Here is a 19219-nt window from a genome sequence, read left to right as displayed (position 1 = left end):
AGTTGCCACCCACCACATACCAAACGTTCAATCCCTTTTTCTCTCTCCGTCCGTGGTCACAAAATCTGCAACAACCCCGAAGACCTCGAGAAGTTCCTTTCCAATCTACACACTTCTCTTCTACGCCGCGGGTATCCCGATAAACTGTTAATCAACAAAATTAGAAAAAAACCCTACAGGTCCGATAAACCCCGTGCGGAAAAGAATTGCTCTCCATCTCTTCTCACCACTTACTTCCCCGGTGCTCATGCCTTACAGGACATCCTGAAGGACTTGTACCCCATTCTCTCCAACCACAAATCCACCTCACAAATTTTCCCCTCTCTTCCACGGATCACGTATAAGAGACCACCTAACCTCAGCACCATCTTCAAAGCCACCCGCCCCCTTCAAAAATTGAATTCAGTCCCCACTACCCCACCCTCACCGTGCAACCGTCCTAGATGTAAAACCTGTAAAATTCTCTCTCCACCCCCAGCCTCTTTCCTCTCCAAACTAAAATTCCTCCCGATATCTCCTTCCACCACCTGTACCTCCACCAACATCATATTCCTCCTTCAATGCAACTTCTGCCCCGCTTTTTATATAGGCCTATGCACTACCCCTCTCAATCTCAGAATTAACAATCATCGCGCCTCCTGCTGTCCATCTTCCCCCCACTCCTCTCTACCAGTTCCCACACATTGTCTTTCACATGATTCCATTTTCAATCAATGCTACAAAGTATCCATTATTGCCTCCCTCCCTCCCACCGACTCCGCCCTCAACCTCCACACCCTCGAATTGGCGTGCATTTGGCACTTTCAAGCCAATAGCTTCCCGGGTTTGAACATTGCATCCTAACCCCTATTCCTAACTCCCCCCTCCCCATACACCTCTCCCCTTACCCCTCTTTTTCCTTTTTCCAACCCTCTCCTTTCCTCACCATTCATTCTTCAGCTGACGAAGAAGCCGGAAGTGCTTCGATAGCTTCACAAGTTTATTTATCCAATGTGAGTGTTTCTTTTTTGTGTCTCTGTGTGTATTGACATTAACTTAAATTATTTATATATATATATATATATATATATATATATATATATATATATATAAACGATAAAATATGTATATTGACCACATTTTTTCACGTGAAATATTTTGTCCATGATAAAATCATCTCAATTTATACATCTCGAGAAGCAAAACCACGTGTGTGAGACAAATTACCTAAAAAATCTATTTATACACAGCAGGAAAGTTATTTGTTTCGTGCCTATGAACGGGACACAGTTGCATGGAAATATTTGGCCATTCACCTGAGAAAGAAATTCCTTTCATTGATCTTTTAAGCCTTAACTACGGCTAGCAATGTTTTCAAGATGAAATATTATTGTCATTTGAACAAATAATTGCACGGTGATTGTGGTGCAGGCATTCAGACAACAACCCAATACTGATGTAGTCATTGAAAAGCATGTGGGTACATCAAGAATTAAAACACACCAGTCACTCAGTTCAGCACTCTCTTCATCAATCGTATATTATTATTAACTTGATATTTGCATATAAATTACATAGAAGCACTACATCAACTAACATTGATCAGACAATTACACATTAATTTTTCACACAATTAACATTGACATTGCATTGAAAATTATTCTTGAGACAAAGTGCCTCAGATTTTTATCGACAGTGTTGAAATGCATAGCTTGCATTTAAATCTAAATAATTTTCTAACAGTAAAATAATAACCAGTTAAATACAAAGGAATAAATTATTTAGACCTTGAAAATATGGCACAGTAAATGTAATTGAACATTTATAAAAAGATGTTCACAGACTTAACTGAGTCTATTATATACATAGCCCGTCTATATATCTATATTTTATACACATTATATATACAACCCGATAACCCGATGCATGGCATACAAATCACTCACTGACTGATTCACGTATACAAATTCTCGACCACTTCCGACGAGGTGGGAGGACGAAATTTTTATCGGAAGTGAAGAAAAAATATTGATCGGGGGGAAAAATCCGAAAACTCAAAAAAGTCGATAGGTTTTTGAGAGATATCGATCCGAATTAACATGGAAGCCTCATTGTACTAAAACTTTTTTCATTTTATTACGCATTTGTAAACGTCTCAGGAATATGAAATTCCAATGGCATAAACTAGATTTTTTGATTGATTCTCTGGTTTATTCTTCCATGCCATATTATAATTAAAGGTATTTTTTATGACTTTTTGTAAATTTCTAATGTTTTCCTAATGGGCCTATACTTGGATTTTTTTACAGTTGCAATAATCCTAGGACAAAATCCTTCAACCAACACATACTAGACCTTTTGTTTAATTTTTTGGTTGTATTTGAATATCCACAAGTCGAACGAATTTCGAGTAATTAACGATTTTCGATTTTCCATTGTTGACATTAGGAATATTGAATTTCGGATTTCGGCCGGAGTCTTTGCCATATGAATGTTCGGAATCTCCGGAAAAATCGTTCAGGGAGCTTCGCACCCTATCGGTCTACCCTACTTTTCCCGTAAGTCTCACGGTTACTTCAAAATAATTAATCAAAATCGCGACTCCTACAACGTTTGGTAACTTACAAAACATCCGCCGTGAAGTTTACATCCCACCAACATACAAATATCAGATTTTTCGGAATTTGTTTGCCACTTTCCGACGAGGTAGGGACACCAAATTCGCAGGAGTGATGTATTCAACATCCCCCTGCGCGCCGCTACCTGGAGAATGCGGAATGTTTAATTTATAGGGGTGCGACCGCCGCGAAACCATGGTTGCACAACAGCTAAAGAGCCGGAATTTTTATAGAAGGTAAACGGTGACGCATTATACGGGACAAGCACCTAAAGCCCCCAATACCCCCTGAAAACCCTACCAAAAAAAATTAAAATCATCTAATAAGTCGCACATTAAGTGTACCGTTCATCCGAGTTGTATAGTTTTATTGACTCAGAGTGGGAATTGTGTCAGCTATATTTAACCGTCATTTTCAATTACCCAGGCCCGTTTACGGACCTGAAATAAAACTTCAAATTTTGTAATGTAGATGTATTAATAAAATAGTAGGGGTGAAATGGAAGTTCAAGGACATGGACACTTAAACGCGATTTTTTAAGCACTTCCCATTAAGGTACGGCCTCGAAATTCACGTGAGCGTTGCCTTATTACTGCGTCGATGCACCGCAACATGGAGAACACGGAGTGTGAAATCTATATGTTAGTAACAGTCAAAACTTCATGGTTCCACTATAGCTAGAGAGCTGGAATTATTAATGTAGGCCGACTAACCAATTTAATGCAGGAAAACCCCTGAAAAACTCACGTGGCTCCCTGGAAGACCACCGAAAAAATATTTTTTTGTTGTAAGTCGCCAATTTTTGTTGTTTTCGCACATTTTCGCAGTAATACCGTGCTCCTATGACTCGCTAAGGAATTCATGTGTACGATTATAAACGCAGTCAGTACTTGCAGAAAACCCCCGGTAACCCCCGTACACCCTCCAAAAAATTAAAGAAAGCTAACAAGCCGCCACCTTGGGTACCATGAGGCTACATCCCGCAGCATCTTTCACCCCTTCCATTCATAGCTACCGAATCCATGGCCAACATTGATGACAGCTGGTAGTACGTTGTGCGGGGTGTGGAGTGAAAAACTTGGCGGCGAAGCCACCCTAAAACAAGGAACGGTGGAGCCGTTCCGAGGAGCCGTGGGCGCAGGTCGTGAAGCAGAATCATCATCATACTTCGACCCCCGGGCGGCGAAGCCGACCATGGCGAGGAAAGGCGAAGCCGTACCGAGGAGTCGCAGGCGCAGGATGTGGGTCCAGTAAACCTGACGTGGTGGAGCAGGCGTTTGGGGGTGACCCCCCGGGCGGCGAAGCCGACCCCTGACGAGGAACGGCGAAGCGGTTCCGAAGAGTCGCGTTGGCGTTCTTGGGGGCGTAGCTCCCTAGTGAGCGCGGCGATTATTATGATATAATATTCAATATATTGGGACATTTTTTAATTTCGTACAAACAGTACTCGTATTATTAAGAATTATATACCATCATTGCTAATGAATGCCAATTAATTAGGCAACTATGACCTAGCCCCCTGTGTTTGCAAATGATAGAAAAGGTGGAGCTACAAAGAGAACGTCTTTTCACATGCATTTCATGAATAAAGCTTCTTTCCGATGTCCACTCATGTGTAGGACAAGGTTTTGTTTGGTAGTGGAAGAGTTTCCACATTCATTGCACGAATAAGGTATCTCTTTCATATGAGTCCAAATGTGACTGAAAAGGGTACTTTTTGGAGAGAAAGATTTATTAAATTCATTTCAAGAATACGATTTCTCCTTCGTATGAGTCCGAATGTGACTAACAAGGGTAAACTTACGAGAGAATGACTTATCACATTCATTGCAATAATAAGGTTTTTACTTGGTATGAGTCCGCAAGTGACTGACAAGGGTACTCTTATGAGAGAAAGACTTGTCACATTCATTGCAATAATAAGGTTTCTCCTTCGTATGAGTCCGCATGTGACTGACTAGGTGACTCCTTTGAGAGAAAGACTTATCACATTCATTGCAACAGTAGGGCTTCTCCTTCGTGTGAGTCCGCATGTGACAGACAAGGGTATTCTTATCAGAGAAAGACTTATCACATTCATTGCAAGAATGAGGTTTCTCCTTCGTATGAGTCCGAATGTGACGGACAAGGGGACTCTTTTGAGAGAAAGACTTATCACATTCATTGCAAGAATAAGGCTTTTCCTTGGTATGAGTCCGCAAGTGACTGACAAGGGTACTCTTATGAGAGAAAGACTTGTCACATTCATTGCAATAATAAGGTTTCTCCTTCGTATGAGTCCGCATGTGACTGACTAGGTGACTCTTTTGAGAGAAAGACTTATCACATTCATTGCAAGAATAAGGTTTTTCCTTGGTATGAGTCCGCAAGTGACTGACAAGGTTACTCTTATGAGAGAATGACTTGTCACATTCATTGCAATAATAAGGTTTCTCCTTCGTATGAGTCCGCATGTGACCGACTAGGTGACTCCTTTGAGAGAAAGACTTATCACATTCATTGCAACAGTAAGGTTTCTCCTTCGTGTGAGTCCGCATGTGACAGACAAGGGTACTCTTATGAGAGAATGACTTGTCACATTCATTGCAATAATAAGGTTTCTCCTTCGTATGAGTCCGCATGTGACTGACAAGGGCACTCTTAGGAGGGAAAGACTTCACATCACATTCATTACAGGAATAAGACTTCTTTGTTGTGCGTGGACTATCTGTGCACGATTTCCCATCTACAATGGAGCTTCTCCTTACTTCCCTCATATTTTTATTCTCCCTTGTTCCTTCGAAGTTATCATTAAGAAGCCCATTTCCTTTTTGTCTCACCCCTTGCCTTTTACGCATCAGCTGATTTAAACTTTTGGAGGAGATGGGCAGACAAGAAGTTTTAGTTTCTCTTCTAGATACTAAGGTTTTGAGGGACAAATCTTTTCCGATTGACAAATTTGAATCAATATCCAAATTACCAGAACCGAAATGAATCTTCAGGTGCTTAATGAGATCATATTTGGCCTTGAATGCTTCTCTACAGTTGAAGCAATGATATGTTTTTTTCGTTGAACTTGCACGCTTCCCAGGATTTTTGATCATGCAAGTACTTTTCACCTCGTTTTTCCGTATGACTGATTCGGGACCATTATTTCCCTTCTCAGTGCTCTTGACAAACTTTATGGTTGTTGCATTATCACAACCACCTCTCTTTCCAGCAATAGTCTTTGTTGCTCTATATCCTCTGATTTTAGAATCATATCTAGATTCCGAATGTAACCGTCCATCATTAGGAATTGAGCACGACGTTATTTTTTTAATGCCTTTACCCATCACCTTCTTTCCTTTCCTTGAATGTTGTTTTCTAATCTTTGGTTCAAGGACTGCGGCTCTTTCAGTAGCTGCAGACCCTAGAAAAGAATTTCACATTAAAAATAAGTAAAGTCAGCCATGAAATCTATGATTCGTTGAACTAATTTATGACAGCCTTTAGGCAGATATCAAGGTAGCAACTTCAACCAATCAAGCCTTCGATTAGATGCTGTACACATAACAAGGTGTTAGTTCACTTTTTAAGGTGGTTTCCATTTCTTCACAAATATTGTGACACTGCTCCTCAGAGTAATTGAGCAAAATATTGCCTTCTAAACTGAAGTATCTACTCCAAAAAATACCTCAATGCACTTTTTCATGCATAGAAGTAATCATAAACTGAATATAAAAATGGCATGCACACATAATGTTGAATTGAAAAAAAATATCATTATTAAATGCAAATACTATCTTGCAATGCAAGGCTAAAAATATGCAAAATAAAAATGGACAGGAACTATGGGAGCCAGAAGGTATTTAAAGCTCACAAAAATCATTGCCATCATAATAAATCATTGAGAGAAAGATAAATGGGTAATAATATCGCATATTATAAGAACTTGCCTTCAAGGACAAAACCTATTAAAAAACAAATATTTGCAGTTTGTAAACAAGAACAACAATACCAGTAAATGAAGATGAAATTATCTGAGGGGCACACCTCTCTATTTCAAACAAAACTTTCGTAACCACAACACCTTGCATCATTTATAACATTATTTACAGTATAAAGGCATGGCGTATTAATCATCTCATACCTAAGATCATTATGTATTATATTGGGATGGACATATGGGATGCCTCATATCGAAATATCTGTGGTCATTGCCCTTCATTGGATACATCGGATCCAAAGTTGCAGAAGGCATGGGATCAGGATCCGAAATTTTATAGTATTCCTTCAGTAAATGTATATCCTAAATGAGAAGAGTGGAAAGGGTTCTAACTCTCTCCTTGAATGCCCTCACAGTGCCGCTGATATCTCTTTCTCACAGTCTTAGTTTGAGAGCCTGGATGGTACAGGATGGATTGGTATCAAAAACCATCAGAACAGACCAGTTATGCAGAATGTTAAAATGACAAAAGGATTGCCATGTTTGCACAATGCATCCAACATTTTGAAATGGCAAACAGTACATTTTGTAACATATCAATAGCCTTCCCCCACAATACTTCCCATCTCCATCTTAGTGCCATCTACAATCGTCTGGTTTCGGTGGCAGACCCAATATTCAGGGTTGAATTCACCATGGATTAAGACTAGCAAGCAATCACCATGAAGCCTGATGCATGTGTAAGTCTGTAAGAATATCTGTTTCATCTCCTCACTTTGTCGATTCATAGACTACGCATGGAAAAGGTGAAAAATAGAAAAAACACCTAATTTCCAGGTTGTGAACATGTATCCATTTTCAAATCCCCTAATACTTCCCTTATAATTTATTTATTTTCAGAAGCAATCATCACAATTATATTTTAATTTTTAATGCGTCCAGAGTGAATTTTCATAAAACTCAAAGAACCTAAAATGTGAAGCAATGTAGAAAATACAACTTTAACAACCTTATGAAAAATAAACTAAACAGTTATGAGTTAAATTAACATCCAATTAATTCTAACTTCTCATATCCACCATCAAGGAGGTTAATGCCTTGTACTTCGCTGTACCACCTTTAACAATTTGGATGAAGCTATAACCTTGAAATCTTAGCTAACGAGAATAAGTAAGCATGGCATGGTCACCCACTATCATTACTCTGCAGAACTACAACTGACGCTTGCATGGTATTAAAATTGAGTTGTCTATTTTTAGCCAAATCAGTTTTTTTTCCTTATCTCCCTTTTTCCGTGAAGAACGGTTAGGCCTATTAATGCACAGTTGCCAAGAGCATAAAACAGTGAATTCGTTGGGGTGTCTTTCGAAGCAAAAATTTACCATCATTTCAAAATTGAAAAAAGCCACTTGAGCTCATGTCAACATGTTCCATGTTAATTATGTTCATCGATGCCACAATTGACATGGTATATAGCTGGAATCTTATGCTTAGTATTCTTCACAAGTGATTTAATGGGAATTTTTTTATTACTCAGTTAAAGACAAAATTGTTAGGTAAAGTACCCAGGAATTCCCATATGAAATCACATACCTGCATATATCATTAAATATCACTGAAGCATGACGAAAATTTTACAAGACGTTTGCCGACCTGATACATATCAAGCAGAAATATAAATCATGAACATAAGAATATTAGATGGATGAAATATACAGATGCTACATCCATCACAAGGGAGGTGTCTAAAAACCGGGTCTCAGATTTCAATCAAATTTTCTTGTTACATAATTTCTTGTATACATAGTTCATTGGGGGCTGTCCTTGAATCAGCCCCAGTATCGGGTTATATAGCCAAATAGTTTAAACTGAAATGCAGTTAAACATTTACAGGTCAAATATATTCATGTATAAGAGCCACTCTGCAAAGGGTGAGTGTTAGTGCAGTGGTTTAAGTGCCCAATTGTAACACCGAGGACCCGGGGTCGTGCCACATGTAAAAACAAAAGTTTCAGTGAACTTAATGAAAATATTGATGAAAAACATGCTTTTGTAAAATAAGAGTGTGGAAGGAAAGTATGAAAAAATATCGAATTCAGAATTTTATTGAATTCTGAGATCCAGCTTTTGGACATTCACCTAGTTAGAATTAGTTAAAAATCTTTTTCTGAAGAGTCATTTTCTAAGCACTGAAGAGCACTCACCCACAGCCTCCGTCATAGACTCCATGGCCATTGTTCGATTTTGAATCAGCTCCCCATTCTCCATAACAGTAGGCTGAAAGTAAGCAGATTTCAGATTTACAAATGATATCTATAAAAAAATGAAAAAAATGAAACAAAAATCTTAAATTCTTGTTAATCTCTGGCATGCATACAAAAACATATGAAGCGATAACACCAACACTAATCCTAAACACTCTCCAATAATTCGCTGTCCGAAATACTAAAATAAAAAATCCTTTGCGGGGAAAAGTGTGGGACTAAAGAACAAGCAAAATGCAAGGCACAAATAATGTGGGACAACAGGTCTTCCTCAGAGTTAGTTCTTCTATTCTTGTTTACATAGGGGATTTTTTCATGAATCTTCTTAACTGGGGGAAGTCATGTGGGATAACAGTTTCACTTTTCGGCTCTCCGTCATGGATAGGGATGACCTCCTCGGCTGAGTCCTGCAGCGTCTTCATTCACCATGGATTGAGAGAATATTTAATTCAAGGCGTCGTGGTTTGACCTTATTCCTCTTGGCATGGCAAATCCACTGTTCAGTTCTCCCATTTCCCCTCCTTCGCCACTCTTCACCTCACAGTCTAACCTCCACGATTCTCTCCTCTTTTTACCTCTCCTCCACCTGACACGCAAGACACACTCAGCTGTCGGACATAGCCTTTGGCTGCAACACGAAGCCGTGGTCGAAATGTCTCCTCAACCTGAAATTCGTCTGTATGTTATTGACCAGAGAGTGTTATTTTCTGAGGTTGGGGCAACTGGGGGAAACTCAGGAAAAAGTGGGTTTTCATAGAATACTCACCACGGGGCAGGGGGATTGCCAAAGCATGTTCTCATTTTTTAGAAGGAAGGGGTGCAGGTTCTGTCACCCTCCATTTGCTGCACACGGGTGTTGTTTGCAGGGAGGGGATTGGGAAAAATGCAGACCTTTCCCTGGTTACGTACACATAACAGAGAAAATCCAAAATTAGGAAAGCGGGGAATCGTGGGGGGATGGGGCAACACTCAACACTCCATTCAATCTTCCCTGTATATATACACACACACAATCACACACGATATTGAATCAGTTCTCCTTACCTTGTGAACACTGATTTAAAGTTACCCATAAAAAATGCCAAGCGGCATTGGTTACAATACATTGTGCCAATTTTTGAAAACAATGATACAGGTTTCAAAATCTGAGCTCAAGTGCCCGAGTTTACAGTACTTGAAATTCAGGATTTCTCCCAAAAATCATACTAATCCATTTATTTAATTGAATGTGAATTTCATAACTACCTCAGTGGCATCAGTCACCTTGGGAGATAGTTCGTTCTTGGCCAAAACCAGCAGAGTGTCAAGGTCTATCACAACGGCTCTTGTGCCTTCAGCATCCACCTCATCGCCTTGGAAAGATGTTGAGGTCTGTGCCTGCATATGAGTCCAAAAAAGGCATCATCAAAGACAGAGATACAGACATAGAAAAAGCTTTGTGAGTTCACAAAGAAATAATAATTCCTATTTATTGCATTGATAAATATCTACACACCACCTCAAAACATACACTTCTGTAATATTCACATCTTTTCTGCTTGTATTATACATTTACATGCCATAAATTGTACAATAACACTGGTCGACATCAAAATCCACCACGAGGGTGAAAGGGTGTCATCATCATAATCCCTGGTCTACAATCCTAGGATTGGTTTGATGCAGCTGTCCGCTCTATTCTCACATCAGCTAATCTTTTCACACCTACGTATTTCTTCTCTTTCACATCTCTCTTTATTTGTTCCATATATTTTGTTCGAGGTCTTCCTTTTCCATTCTTGCCTTCCACTTGTCCTTCGACGATTGTCTTCACCAGGCCGTCATGTCTCAAGATGTGGCCTATAAGTTTGTTCCGTCTCCTTATTAAGGTTTTCATGAGGCTTCTCTTCTCTCCTACTCTTCTTAGGACTTCCTCGTTACTAACTCGGTCGATCCATTTTATTTTCCTCATTCTTCCGTAGCGCCACATTTCGAAGGCCTCCATCCTTGCTTTTTCCGCTGCGGTCATTGTCAATGCCTTACTTCCATATAGTAGAATACTCCAGATGTAGGTTTTTATAAATAGTTTCTTTACTTCCATACTTAAGTTTCCCGCTATAAGCAGGTCTCTCTTTTGGTGGAATGCTCTCTTGGCTTGGGCTATTCTGCTAATAATTTCTTTCTTACTTCTCCCGTCACTAGATATCTTGCTTCCCAAAAAACAGAATTCATCCACTTCTATCGGTTTTTGCTTCCCTATTTTAATTTTAGTCTTGACTTCTTCTCTTCTGCTGCATACTAAGATCTTGGTTTTCTTCGTGCTTATTTTCAGTTGATATCTACCCATTTTAACCAGAATATTTTTTTAAATCCGTCTCTGTTTCTGCTATAACGGCTGTCATCGGCAAATCTTGGCATGCTAATTTTTTCTCCATGAATATTCACTCCCAATGCCTTTTCTTTGATTTCATAAATGGCTTTCTCAATGTAAACGTTGAAAATTACGGATGGCAATGTACAGCCTTGTCGCACTCCTTTCTAGTCCAGGAAATGAAGTATTTTGGCTTGCAATTTTTTCAAACTGAATCGATTTTCCTAAAATTTTAACAATAAGTAGGAAATATACCAAAAATCAAAATCTATATCATGCCGATGGGCGCTTTTACCGTGGGGGTGGTTTCTACCCCATCTCTGGGGTGGAAAATTTTAATTATATTTTGACCACAGGAATCGATTAAAAAAGTTATTTCTAAGAATAAAATATTCTGTCCATTTTTTGCGTATTATAAATTTTTATCGAGTTATTTGCGATTGAAAGTAACAGTTTTTTGACGAAAAAATCAACGATATTAATCGATTATAGGCAAATAACTTGAAAAGTATTAATTTTATTAGGAAATTGTTAATTACAAAACTGTAGCTTGTAAATAAATAAATAAAACTCTCATTTTATATTTCCTTTATGACCAATTCGGACTGAGTTACAACATGTTGATGGTTATCTAACGTTTGTCATACGCGAAATTTGAAAGATTCAATACCAAATAGCGGGAAAAATGTATTTTTCGAAGAAAACTTATGCAATCTGTTTAAAATTGTTTTTAAAATACTTTCTTAAAATGAGAAAGAAAACATTTTATCATGAAATTTGAGGAAGTTATGATTAAAAATAAATCAGTCCCTACTTTTTTCTACGAAAAAATCAGTGAAAACAACTCCTTATTACCACACTAGTCAAAATTGATCAATGCCCTTCAGAATTTCTCTTTATTTAATTATCGTTAATTGATTCTAGAAGTTTGTTTAATTTACAGTACTAAATTTTGGAAAAATTGGAGGAAAAAGTGAAAAGCCATTTTCTACAATTTCGTTAAAAATGCTCTTCTTTTCAAAATAACTCCAAAAAAACTGGAGATATGAAAAATGCAACAGTAACAAATTGTAGCTTCTTTATTTTCAAATATTTTGGTTTGTTTTAATTTTCTATACAATAAATATTTGGTGAGATATTGATAATTAAAACCTCTATTTCCAAGGGAGCTCCACCTTATTTAAACCCTGAAATCCCTCCCTTTTCAAAATTAATGACTCGAAAAAAAATTAATTCACATGACCTCGCAGTCAGTAAAAACCCTAAAAAATAAAATTCAAATGAACTTTCTATCATAAAAATTAAAGGAGCTATGTTTGAAATACCAATTAAATTTATTTTCGAAAAATTCTAAATCCAAAATTCAGAGCATAACATTCCTCATACTCAGAATATACTTGGTGTACTTTACGTTCGAAGCTAACGATACACTCAAATTTGCTACAAAATAAACACACATACCCATAAGATGTATATATACATACGCATATGTGAGTATGTGTGCTCTCGCTCATAGTGACCTGTGTGCATGCATGTGGTGGGAAGACTGGAAGCCATATAGTCTCCGTTTGATAGTGTTTCATGTAATGTCTACCTAAATGTACATTTATTTGTTAATGTTACCATGGCAAAGTTTGTTCTGTTTATCTTATTGTTATATCTTTTCTGTGCTGTGATTAAAATCATGAGAGAAAAAAGTGAATACATAATAAAAGGAGTAAGAAAGTGTTTAAGACGATACAATGTGATAAATAATTTATATTTATAGGAAATTTTTTTACATTAACCCAAAATAAGGGTGGATCATTATGGGTTGAAAGGCCTTTAAATTATTTTCGAAACAAAAAAAAATAATACGAATAATTTAAACTAAATTTTACCCGTATTTAGCTTTAAAATATAATTTTTAAGTTTTAGCTTTCAGGGGTAGTTTTTACCCCTAAAAAATAAAAAGCGCCCTTCGGCATAGTATACATTTTGAAGGAGGTGTGATTAGTCTAATCCCAAATATTTATGCAAATCGATTTGGTTTGTAACAAAGTTTTGAAGGAGGTATGATTAGTATAATCACAAATTTTTATGCAAATCGATTTAGTTTGAAAATTCTTTTTTACATTAACCCCCAATAGGGGTTGATTATTATGGGTTGAAACGCCTTAAAATTATTTTCCAAGCAAAAAATTCTTATACAAATAATTTAAACTAAATTTTACCCGTATTTAGCTTTAAAATATATTTTTTTAAGTTTTAGCTTTTAGGGGTAGTTTTCACCCCTACTAAAAAATAAAAAGCGCCCTTCGGCATAATATAGATTTTGAAGTAGGGGGTATAATTAGTCTAATCCCAAATTTTTATACAAATCGATTCAGTTTGAAAAAATTGCAAGGTTTTTCACCTTTATGGGCTTTATTTCCTGGACTATTCCTAATTCTTGCTTCTTCACAGCTGGGCCCTGATTTTATCACCGCCACTTGGTTTTTGCATAACCGTGGATGATTCTTCTGTAATTATAAAGAACCCCAATTTCCTTTAGGATTCCAAGCATTGTGCTCGAATCCACGTTGTCGAATGCTTTCTCTAAGTCCACAAACGCAACGAACGTTGGCTTGTTCTTTTCCATTCTCTTCTCTATGAGCAGTTTTAGGGCCAATATTGCTTCCTTTGTGCCTTTGTTTTTTCTGAATCCAAATAGGTCCTCACCCAAGTACTCTTCTGCTTTTCATTCTATTCTTCTGTAGATGATCCTTGTCAGTATCTTCGACGCATGTGTAGTAAGACTTATGGTCCTAAAATCTTCGCAGTTTTCCGTTCTTTTCTTCTTAGGAATTGGGATTATAATGTTCCTCTCGAAGGCCTTTGGTATCTCACCTGTCGAATACATTTCACTAATGATTTTGTATAGCTGGTTCAACGTCTTCTCTCCTGAATTCTTAATTAGTTCTGCAGGAATGTCACCAATGCCAGACGCTTTATTTATCCTGAGGTCTCTTACAGCCGCATCAAATTCCGATCTTAAAATTGGGGCTCCTATGTCTTCGGCATCCACTTCCCTCTTGTTTTCATCCACGTTTCTCTAGCCTTCCGCGCTTTACGACATATTTCGTTCCTTATTCTCTTGTTACAATTCTGTCCTTCCTCTGTTTTCGCAGCCTTGTATTTTCTTCTTTCTTCAATGAGATCTAATACTTCCTGCGTGTTCATGGTTTTTTCATAACGACTCTTTTTTTACCTAGAACTTCCTCAACTGCTGCCTGCCGACCACTTCTAATGGTATTCCAACTCTCTTCTATTGGTTTGTTGGACGTATTCTCCCCTTTTTTATTTTCACAGCCTCTTTAAAAGCCAGTTGATGCTGAACCTCCCTCAATTTTTCAACCTGCCATATGTTTTTTACGGCCTTCTTCAACTTTTTAAATTTAAGGTGGCATTTCATCATAACTAAGGTATGGTCACTATCGATATCTGCCCCTGGATAACTTTTGCAGTCCTTCACCTGGTTCCTGAATCTTTGTTTCACTAAAATGTAGTCGATTTGGAATCTTCTGCGGTCTCCTGGCATCTTCCACGTGTATCTTCTTCGCAGGGGATTTTTGAATAACGTGTTGGCAACCACTAGCCTGTGCTCCGTGCAGAATTCAAGTAGCCTTTTTCTTCTTTCCTTTCGGTTACCTTACCCATATTTCCCAGTTATTATTCCGTCTTGACCTTCGCCAACGACGGCGTTCCTGTCACCTAAAATAATAAGATTTTCTTCCCCTCTTACCTGGTTGATAACTTCCGCTACATCTTGGTAGACATCTTCTACTTCTTCATCTTCATAGTCTGACGTAGGCATGTAAACCTGTACCACTACAGTACCTACGGGTTTAGTATCTATCTTCACCATTACTATCCTTTCATTAAACTGAAGGTAGCTTTTAGCACGCATCCCGGCGCTCTTTCTAAGCATTATGCCTACTCCAGCATTACCATTTAGCGATCCTATGTGTATCATTCCGTAGTTTCCACTCCAAAAGTCTCCTTCCTGGGGCCACTTCATTTCGCTGATGCCTAATACGTCGAGGTTCATTCTTCGCATCTCTACCTTCAAGTTCTCTAGCTTACCGCAGGTACGAAGTGATCTGACGTTCCATGTTCCTATGCGTAACATTCTGTCTCGTTTGACCGATGTACCCCTCGAGTAGTCCCCGCCCGGAGATCCGAATGGGGGACTAGTTTACCTACGGAATATTTTACCCGAGAGAATTCCACCATGTCATTATATAAATTGAGTGGAGTAGCTGCGACTCCTCGGGATGATAATGTGGTGGTTTCCCCTTTCCTTCCACATCGCAGTACCACAGCCGTTAAAGTAAATGTTACCACGCCCGTAGTGGTATGTGTGTCGCTGTACCAACCAGTATTGTCTGCACCTTCGCACATGTGAAGAAGAGCTGCTGCCCTCTCCCCCGGGTGATGAGAGGCATAATTGTTGGCGGCCCCCAGTCGCCAAGTCACGGTATCTTCACAGGTTTTGGTATCATTTAAATGGTCTACCTTACCCAAGGGTAGCCAAATACCCCCTCAGAACACCGCCGCTATTTGTCCACGACTGCTTATTCGACGAGAGAACTCGCTTATCTCGCAGTTTACCTCTATATCTAAAGGTCGACCCACCATCCGCAACCCGGTGGACGCACTCGGTGGCTTTAAGGTCAGCCGCGAGTTTCATTCAAGGTTGTACCGGGTAGATTTCGAGATGTTGATTATCAATACCTCATTAAGAAAGTTTCAGCACGTAATGTTTTTTTTGGCAGGGTGGTGTTTCCATAATCGATTGAAATTTTTTTAGCAGACGTATTTCTGGTATTTAATATGTGTTTTCCGTGTTTGGAGTGCATAATTCTGAATTTTTATCTTAATCCGAGAACTCTTAGTTAGCTACATCCCAGGAACATTCTTTTCTCTAGCTCAAGACCCTCGAAAACGTACCCCCTACCCTAGGGTTGCAAAGATTTATTATCGGTCTACACTGCATACACTAAAACCAAGGCGTTATTGACGGATAAAGGTTTCGTTGTCTACTTTGAATCATTCATCGGCATTTTGTATAGATGACTGGTAAATAAAAAAGGCGCGAAGATATACACCACATAGTCGCATGAAACAAATATTTCAGTTTGATCACTGCGTTTCTCCAGGGTTTCCTTCAGCGTCAGCTCGTTTGTAGACAACAGTTCCGCAGGCTATCCTGCCAGCGTCTTCATTGGTTTCTGCTTCGCTTATATACTGTAGGCTGGATGAGAGCTGCACTGTGATTGGCTGTCTGACTGGGCGCTTCTCTCTGATTGGCTCCCTCTTTGATGACTCTTTTCCAGGCGCTGTGAAGGAAGTATCCGTCTTCTCTATTGAAATTCAATGGTGTTTTTTTAATTTCTAATTCTTCCCTGATTTGTCATGGGAAGTATCGGCACTCCTTAACTTAAGGTTTCTTTTCCTCAAATTTGATGTCGTGGCCAGGTTCCGACCATGCATGCTCGGCGATGGCAGAGAGCTGAACTAGTTTGTTCTTGGTCGCCCTTTGATGTTCTTTGATCCTCACATGCATGGAGCGGCACGTTTCCCCTATGTCGGATTTCCCGCAGGAGCAAGGCACCTTGTATACCCCCTCGTACAGTTCTTGAGGAATTATGTCCTTCGGCCCGGGGAGGAAGTCTCTTATCTTGGTCACACAGTTATATCTGGTGACCACGTCATGCTTTTTAAATATTCTGGCGATCCTTTTCGACGTTCCAGCAATGAAGAATATGGTGACGTATAGCTTCCTTGACGAATCTACCTCTCCATCGTCATCACTCTGGTTTTCCATGGTGGCCTTGCGTCACTTTTCCTCTTCTTTTGTGGTCCTTCTAAGGACCAATTCTCTCCGATAGCCATTTTTCTGCAGTGCCGTAGTGAGGTGCTTTATCTCCGTGGAGAGGGAGTTATCATCGGAGATATTATACGCTCTGTTAATCAAAGTGAGGCCTTCTGACTGGGATGATGGTGAGATACTGCATTTAGATATCGGTCGGTGTGCGTGAGCTTTCTGTGGACAGCATGGCTGAGTCCCCCGCTGTCTTTTTTGGTCACGAGGACATCCATAAAATTTAATGACTGCTCCTTTTCCATGTCCATAGTAAATTGGATTCCATGATGTTGTGAGTCCAGGTGTAGAAGGAACAATTGTAATTCATGTACACCATGGGGCCAGATGACGAACGTGTCGTCCACATATCTCAGCCACAACTTCGGCTTCTTTTCGCAGGATTCGAGTGCCTCCTTTTCGAATTCCTCCATGAAGAGATTAGCCACTACTGGTGATAGTGGTTAAGCAATCGTCGCGACCGCCACCTGTTCGTAGTAGTAACCGTTCCATAGAAAAATCGAGTTCCTTAGGCAGTGTTTGACGAGTTCCGGGATGTACTTTGGAATACCATCGGATGTGAGCGATCTTACAACTTCAACTGCATCTGGAATCGGAATGTTGGTGAAAAGCGAAACCACGTCAAAGCTCACTGAAATATCGCATTTTTTGATGGAGACATTTTTTATGATGTCTATGAAGTAAGCAGAGTTCTTTACATAAGATGAAGTTTTCCAACATGTGGCTGGAGGGATTGAGCCAGGTATTTCGCAAGATGGTACTTTGGTGCGTCGATTTGGCTGACTTTAGGTCTGAGCGGCACTCCTTGCTCGTGTATCTTGGGGAGTGCGCATAACCTCGGTGGCATAGTGGCACGCGGCAAAAGTCCTCGTTGTTCTTCAGTTGTAATTGAAGACTTCTTTATAATGGCCTTGGTGCTGTGTTCCGTTTTGGCCGTCGGATCGGTCTTCCGTTTTTTGTAGGTGGCATATTTGAGAATGTCACATATCTTCTGCTTGTACTTCTCCTTTGTAATCAGGACTCTAGCGTTGCCTTTGTCCGCCGGGAAAATGGGAATATTCTTATTTTCACGTAGCCTCTTTAAGACATTCCTCTCCTCGGCAGTAGTGTTCGGCTTTGGTGGCTTGGCGGCGCGAAGGACGCAAGCAACGTGTTCTCTGATCTCGTCTGCATCCGTTTTAGGAAGCCTCCGGACGACCGCGACGGTGAAAAGAACAAACAATTTCAGCTGTCTGCCATCGCCGAGCATGCATGGTCGGAACCTGGCCACGACATCAAATTTGAGGAAAAGAAACCTTTAGTTAAGGAGTGCCGATACTTCCCAAGACAAATCAGGGAAGCAATAGAAATTCAAAAAACACCATTGAATTTCAATAGGGAAGACGGATACTTCCTTCACAGCGCCTGGAAAAGAGTCATCAAAGAGGGAGCTAATCAGAGAGAAGCGCCCAGTCAGACAGCCAATCACAGTGCAGCTCTCATCCAGCCTACAGTATATAAGCGAGGCAGAAACCAACAGCTGACTCCTTCGACCTGAAGACGCTGCCTGAAGGATAGCCTGCGAAACTGTTGTCTACAAACAAACTGACGCGGAAGGAAACCCTGGTGAAATACAGAGATCAAACCATTGCCACGAAAACCTACGTTCTAACAAATATATCAGTTTCGAGTAGATCATGGTGTTATAATGTGGTGTTACGCTGTGTGGTAACACCAAATTGTAACACCACGCCTCGTTGTATATTGTGTTCAACAAACATGCCGAGTACTCGCAACAATTTGATAGATTCATTCTGCTACATATGTGGGGCATTGATTTTCAAGGGACAAAGTAGGCCATTGTCACCGTTCCTGAAGACAGCCTACCATCTGTACCTCAGGTGTAAAATCGGTGACCAGGAACACCTTTGGGTGAAACAAATATTTCAGTTTCCAGTTGATCTTGGTGTTGGAAGGTGGTGTTAACGAACGTGCCGAAAACTTGCAACAATTCGACAGGTTCATTCTGCTACATTTGGGGAAGTGATTTTTAAGGGAAAAAGTAGGCCATTGACACCGTTCCTGAAGACAGCCTACCATCTGTACTTCGGGTGTAGAATTAGCGACCAGAATCACGTTTGGGCTCCAAAACAAAGTTTTTGCGCTCGTGCGCGCGTTCTCTCACAGGATGGTTGAAAGGTACACATACATCGATGC

General features: G+C 39.6%; 1 protein-coding gene across 1 annotated transcript in view; it reads right to left on the bottom strand.

The window, feature by feature from the left end:
* Positions 1-1485: 1485 nt before the first annotated feature.
* Positions 1486-19219, bottom strand: part of LOC124173313 (zinc finger protein 2 homolog) — a 41226-nt gene continuing 23492 nt past the window's right edge. Inside the window, exons 5-7 of the mRNA XM_046552832.1 lie at positions 10014-10145; positions 8709-8781; positions 1486-5988 (exon numbers count right to left, since the gene is read on the bottom strand). Of these exons, the coding sequence (XP_046408788.1) occupies positions 4442-5988; positions 8709-8781; positions 10014-10145 (1752 nt within the window). The 3' untranslated portion in view covers positions 1486-4441. The remainder of the gene's footprint in view (positions 5989-8708; positions 8782-10013; positions 10146-19219) is intronic.

The sequence above is a fragment of the Ischnura elegans genome (genome assembly GCF_921293095.1).
Source record: "Ischnura elegans chromosome 13 unlocalized genomic scaffold, ioIscEleg1.1 SUPER_13_unloc_4, whole genome shotgun sequence".
Lineage (NCBI taxonomy): Eukaryota > Metazoa > Arthropoda > Insecta > Odonata > Coenagrionidae > Ischnura > Ischnura elegans.
Note: the sequence above shows the minus strand (reverse complement) of the source record. Positions and strands in the feature narration are given on the sequence as shown.